Source organism: Anas platyrhynchos, chromosome Z, assembly GCF_047663525.1.
Source record: "Anas platyrhynchos isolate ZD024472 breed Pekin duck chromosome Z, IASCAAS_PekinDuck_T2T, whole genome shotgun sequence".
In the NCBI taxonomy this organism is placed as follows: domain Eukaryota; kingdom Metazoa; phylum Chordata; class Aves; order Anseriformes; family Anatidae; genus Anas; species Anas platyrhynchos.
In genome coordinates, this window is record NC_092621.1 from 17908380 (window position 1) to 17914748 (window position 6369).

Sequence of the window (6369 nt, forward strand, 5' to 3'; positions counted from 1 at the left end):
TGCACTTCTACCATAGTACTGTTTAGATTAACCAGGAAATATAACTATTGATGACTGATTGTGACCTTGTTATTTTAATACTTCTCACAGGTTGGCTTCTTCAAGAGACAGTATGAAAAAATGACACAGGATATAGAAGATATTGATGAAATTACAGAACTCACAAAGGACAAAGACTGAAGATGAAGAGTTACCTGTGTAAAGAGAGGAGATCTGAGCCACCAACAGAAGTTGTGATACAATCAGTTCTTCAGCTAGAGTGCCTTAAAGCTTAATAACATTTAAACATTTTTAATTAAAGTGTCTTTTTTATAGATGAAAATATTTTACAGATTCTGCTCTATTATGAGAGTAACTGCAGGACAGTTTGTTTGTTTTTTCAAAAAATGATTTATAGTGCCTTTTCTTGTATATTTTTGCTTTTCAAACAAACTTAGCCTTTAGAACTGGCAGGTCCGGAGTTTACAGTAACATATTGTGCCAGCAACACTTCTGATCCACTGCAGAGTGAAACACAGCAATTTATTTCAGATTATTGTGGAACAGCATCAGTTCGTAATTCAGTTGACAAATACCATATGTGTAAAGGACACTTTCTATTAAGTTGATGATGAATGTGTGGTGAATACCACTTCCAGACTGGGAGAAGAAAACTCATTTTTTCATTGACTAGCTCCATCCTTATTGTTTTAGAGAAATGATTTGCACCAGTAAACCTTTGTCTTAATTATTCTATGAAGTGGGAACTGTGTATGAAGATGTCTGTGTGTGCTATAGAACAAATGGACAGGCATACTGTTCCAAAATACCACCAAATTCCTTGCATTATGGTCACAAAATACTGAAGTACACTGTGGTTTGTTTTTTTTTTAAATATTGCCAAATAATACATATAACTGCATTCTGCATACTGTCTCCGAGAAGAAAATATGAATTTAATAACCACTTACACCGTGTTCTCTGCCATATTATGACTTTTTTCAAATATCAACTAGAGGAGCACTACCAATACTGTTACACTGGGCTTTACACGCGCAGTCACTCTGACATCAGTTTGGCTTTTGACATAAGTAGGGAAGAGACTCAAGATCTTGCCTTTATTTCTGTACTAGAAGATTTTGCAAGACCAAGAGCATGAAGTGAATTAAAGGGGATAATGACTGAGGAACTATGCACTTGTTAGGACAGAAGACAGAGAAGACCTAAGCTCTATAAACTGTGTACTGCACTTTTTTTTTTTTTTTAGCATCTCAGTGCCCTCCAAGAGACCAAAGTTGAGTATGACCTTCTTACCTGTCATGTTTTATTTGGTCCCACGTCTTCGTGTCTTGAAGAAGCTAACTTATACTTTATACAGTAAAGTACTGTAGTGCACAGAATGAACTCTGAGCACACATGGTTGACTTTGTGTAAGTTACACATGTCAAATTTATCACATGCTGGCCGGTTTTAATGAAAGGTCGGTCTCACAAAATCCTATGCTGTAAGACTGGTTAACAGTCAGGGGATTTGGCCTTTTGTCTGCCTTTCACTCTGGCAATTATACATATGTTCCGTGGTGAGACAAAATGCGTGTGTTGTCTTTTTATGGATGCTGCCATGCAAGTAAGATTGTTTCTGACTCAAGGTGATTTACTTGAAGAGTAAAACATTTAAATGTGTCTAACTGACTCAGAACCTGAAGTCATGTTTTCATTCCCCCAAACCTAGTTTGTCAGTATGACTAGGCACCTTTCAAATTATTTTCTGAGGGACTTTTCAAAAATTAGATGTGAGCATATTTGAAAGTTTCATTCAGTCTTTTTTAATCACTCATGGGCCAACCAGTCTCTGGCAAATAACAGCTTCATTTGCAGTGACAGCTGCATTGTGCTCAGTATAATTTTGTGTTTTGGGTTTATTTTGTATCTATGAAAGGTTACACATTTTGAGGTGTGTTTTTTTTGTTGTTGTTGTTTGGTTTTGTTTTTTGACATTCTGAAAAATAATCTGGATTCTGATCTTAACTGTCAAATAAGATTGTTGCCATCAACTGATTTTGTGAACAAAACAATTGTGTAACAAGTTAAAAAAAATGTAGCCGTTATTTTATAGATCTAAAAAATAAGGTCCTGACCTATAGTTATGAACGCTGCAGGCAAATGCCCTAAAAATTATGATAAAAATTTGTCTGCCTCATTTTTTGCATAAACTTGTGAGAAAGAAAACAAAATCCCACACCTATATGTATGAGAAACTCCTGCCTAACTAAGGTCATTGCGATCCAGGCCAGAGGGCGAATTTCACAATGGAGCAGACTGTAACATCTTTCATTTCTGTTTCTGCTTGCACCACAAATGATTTAGGCAGTCACTAGACTTCCTTCTTCCACCTTAGGTGGCAAGTACAGCTTAGTAGCAGACACCCAGTTTCTTGGGTATTTAACAGTTTATCAGCTGGGCAGCAATGATTCAATTCACTAGTCTACTCTGTTTTTTTTTTTGCCCCAGACAACAGGATTCCCCCTCAGTCCTGGAAGTAAGACTTCTCCCAAAATAAAGGGAAGGCATTGCAATGCATAAGGTTTTGTATCTTAAGCACTTCAAGTTACTAGTTTCATTTTTCTTTTATGATTAATACTTACATGGCTAGTTCACAGTTTTTGTAATGGATGAGTTTACTGCACTTTTAAGTTGGCACAGCCACAAATAATGCTGGAAATATTATGTATATTTTGTACTGTTTTTTTGTTTGTTTTGTTTGTTAGTTTTACTTTTTTAAAACAGCATGTTACAGGTGAAATAATATTCTGAAATGCTGGGCTTCAGCAAACGCTTCTGTTTGTGCTTGCAGGAAGAGAAGTCAGGGATACCTTCAACAGTTTCAAGCTATATCTGATTCTGGTCCTGAATCTAGTTGCTGACTTCTTGAAGTGCTAGATTCAAGTCTAAACTCAAAGTTACATTTAGATTTGTGAACGAGAGAGTTTATAAGCAAACTGACTTCTGAAAGCTAGCATGTAAGCTCTATGGGAGCAGGGACTGTATCTCTGTGGTGCCTACCTGAGGGCCTAACAGCATTACTACAATAAAAACAAGAATACTGCTGAACACAGACTCATTTATTTTTAAACAGCACCCCGAAGAAAACAAATGCTACTGAAAAAGCACTGTATAAAATGGGGCCAAATATGTCATTGTTCCAGTAGCACATAGCAAAAACCCTAAGGGGATGACTCTGCTACAAAGAAGCTGCATTTAAAATCTTTCAGGTTATAGTCATGAGTATTACACTACCAGTAATGTAAATAGTACTACTTGTCAGCTCACATTAGTGCAAAATAACTGCATTTGGATAGCTCTGATTGCAGTTACAGCGGTGATAAATCTTACCAGGGCCAGACCTTCCTATACACATCCAGTTATCTTCACTGCAATCTAAATTTACATTGTTTTCTGCCAGTCTCATCTCTTGCATTCATATGCTTTATGGCTACATGCTAAAAATTCCGCAGTATCAAATCAATGGCTAGCAAATGTGACATCCATCTACAAGGGCCAGAAGGAGAATCTGGGAAACAACAGGCCTGTCAGTCTGACCTTGGGGCCAGGAAAGCTCATGGAGCAGATTATCTTGAGTGCCATCATGCAGCACATAGAGGACAGTGAGGTGATCAGGCCCAGTCAGTATGGGTTTACCAAAGATAGGTCCTGCCTGACTGACCTGATCTCCTTCTACGACAAGGTGACACACTCAGTGGACATGGGAAAGGCTGTGGATGTCGTCTACCTAGACTTCAGCAAGGCTTTTGACACCACTTCCCACAGCATTCTCCTCAAGAAGCTGGCTGCTCAAGGCTTGGATGTGTGTATGCTCCACTGGATTAAAAACTGGCTGGGTGGCTGGGCCAAAAAGTTGTCCTGAATGGAGTTAAATCCAGATCTTGGCTGGTCACCAGTGGTGCCCCCCGAGGCTCAGTACTGGGGCCAGCTCTCTTTGACATCTTTATGTCAAAGATATAAAGATATCTTTTATAATATCTATATATTATATAATATTTTATCTTTTTATAAAGATAAAGGGGAGTGAGTGCACCCTCTGTAAGCTTGCAGATGATGCCAAGTTAGGTGCCAGTGTTGAGCTGCTTGAGAGTAGGAAGTCTCTACAGAAGGATCTGGATAGACCAGACCAAGGGCTGAGGCCAACTGTATGAGGTTCAACAAAGCCAAGTGCTGGGTCCTGCACTTGGGGCACAACAACCCCAAGTAGTGCTACAGGCTGGGAGATGAGCGGCTGGAAAGCTGCCCAGCAGAAAGGGACCTAGGGGTATTGGTCAGCAGCCAGCTGAATATGAGCCAACAGTGTGCTCAGGTGGCCAAGGCCAGCAGCATCAGGGCTTGGTACAGAAATAGCTTGGCCAGCAGGACTAGGGAAGCGATTGTCCCCCTAGGCTCTGGGGAGGCTGCACCTTGACAAGGACATTGAGGTGCTGTAGTGTGTCCAGTGAAGCACAAAGAAGCTGGTGAAGCATCTAGAGAACAAGTCTCATGACGAACGATTGAGGGAGCTGCAGTTGTTTAGCCAGGAGAAAAGAAGGCTCAGGGGAGATGTTACTGTACTTCACAGTTACCTTACAGGAAGTTGTAGCAAGGTGGGGATAGGGTTCTTCTCACAGGCACAAAGTGATATGATGACACAAAATGGCCTTAAGTTGCACCAGGGGAGGTTAAGGTTTGGTATTAGGAAACATTTCTTTACTGAAAGGGATGTGTAGCGTTGGAACAGGCTGCCCAGGGAAGCGGTTGAGTCACCATCCCTGAAGTCTTCTAGAAACGTGTAGATGTAGAACCTAGAAGCATAGTTTAATGGTAGACCTGTCAGCACTGGGTTAAAAGTTGGACTAGATGATCTTAAAGGTCTTTCCTGACCTGAATGATTCTGTGGTCAAATGTCCCAAATCTTAAGGCACAAAAATCCATCTTTCAGAAAGTCTTAGTGTTTTGCAGAGCTGAAAACCAGATTCCTTATATACTGACTTGTGTCTATTATGTCTTATATGCAAAACTGGGGCACAACAAAAGCTTGTGTATTAAAGGTACAAAAATGCATCTTGAAACCTATAGTTAAATACCCCAACTTTATATTACCTTTAAAGGTAATTACTTTCATTACCTTTAAAGGTAATAAAGCGTACATAATTTACATAGCCTCAGAAAATCTGAATCCTATCTCTTAAGTCAACCTTTCTGCTCTCATTTACAATTTTTCACAGGCAGTCTTTGGTGTGCCAACAGTTTTAGTAATGTATTTACCTGTTTCCCTCAAAGCAGTGGTAATGGAACTTTTAAAACAGAACTGCTAACAAAATATATCAGGATACTAACTTTTGTAACACTTTTTAAGACCAAACTGTGTGGATGGTTGGTTTACTTATTTATTATCATTTATTTTAAGAAAAACAGTCACAAGGTATTCCAAGAAACAATATTTTATTGTCATTCATTCATTCTTAACTCACTCTTCAAATACTTGCACAGGACAACATTTAATGGAAGAGCCCAAAGATGAGTTTTCAAAGCTTGGTGTGGAATAATGACTAGTTTTAGTAGTCTTCCTCTTTCCCATGGTTTTGATGGAATTGTGTGATATATAGTCTATAAAACTACAACTTCCTTGAACAGCTACAGAAGTGAGCTGAAAGAAAAGACAGGATTTTAGTTCAAAGTTTAATAACTTAAAAGCCTCACTACTGTGCAACAGTTGCAGTTTCATGGGTTACAGCAGAAGTGAGTACCTGTATTTTGCAGTAGATGGAGCCCAGTGCAGCTGGGCTGTGCTTCCCAATGGCTGCCAACCCTCACAGCTGTCCCTCTGCTGCCATCTCCTGGGTAGGTGTTTCTTCCATCAGTTATGTTTTCATATTACATTTTCATAATATTTATCAGTCTAAGCTTCTCTTGAGAACAGGACAAAACAAAATTTCGTTTTGAGGCAGGAAACTTTAAAATTATGCAATGCTGATACACAGACATCCTGCCAGACCAAGGGAACAGAGTATTTGTATGCTGCCAGCCAAGAACAAGACATTGTTTCAGGACAAATTAGCACTCTTAAGATGCATGCTTTGCACCCAATGCACACCTTGTCTTGCAGATCACTACACAAGTTACAGATTTACTCTCTGGTCTACATAGTCTGCTCCTAGGAACATCCATCTCCTCATGGAACCAGCATCTCTACAGCATGCTGTGACACAGCTGGAAGAGCTGCAGTAAGGTGGGATTTCCTTCCATTATAGCCAAGGCAGAGAAACAGCTGGACTCATCCCAGAAAGCTAGGACTGCATTTTATATTGATCTGCAGCTGCCTATCATTCAGCTCACAGACCTC

The 6369-nt window shown here is 39.5% G+C and overlaps 1 protein-coding gene across 1 annotated transcript in view; it reads left to right on the plus strand.

Moving 5' to 3' along the window:
* ITGA2 (integrin subunit alpha 2) overlaps positions 1 to 3089 on the plus strand; it is a 67102-nt gene extending 64013 nt beyond the window's left edge. Inside the window, exon 30 of the mRNA XM_038170903.2 lies at positions 91 to 3089. Within this exon, the coding sequence (XP_038026831.2) occupies positions 91 to 180 (90 nt within the window). The 3' untranslated portion in view covers positions 181 to 3089. The remainder of the gene's footprint in view (positions 1 to 90) is intronic.
* The last annotated feature ends 3280 nt before the right edge of the window (positions 3090 to 6369 follow it).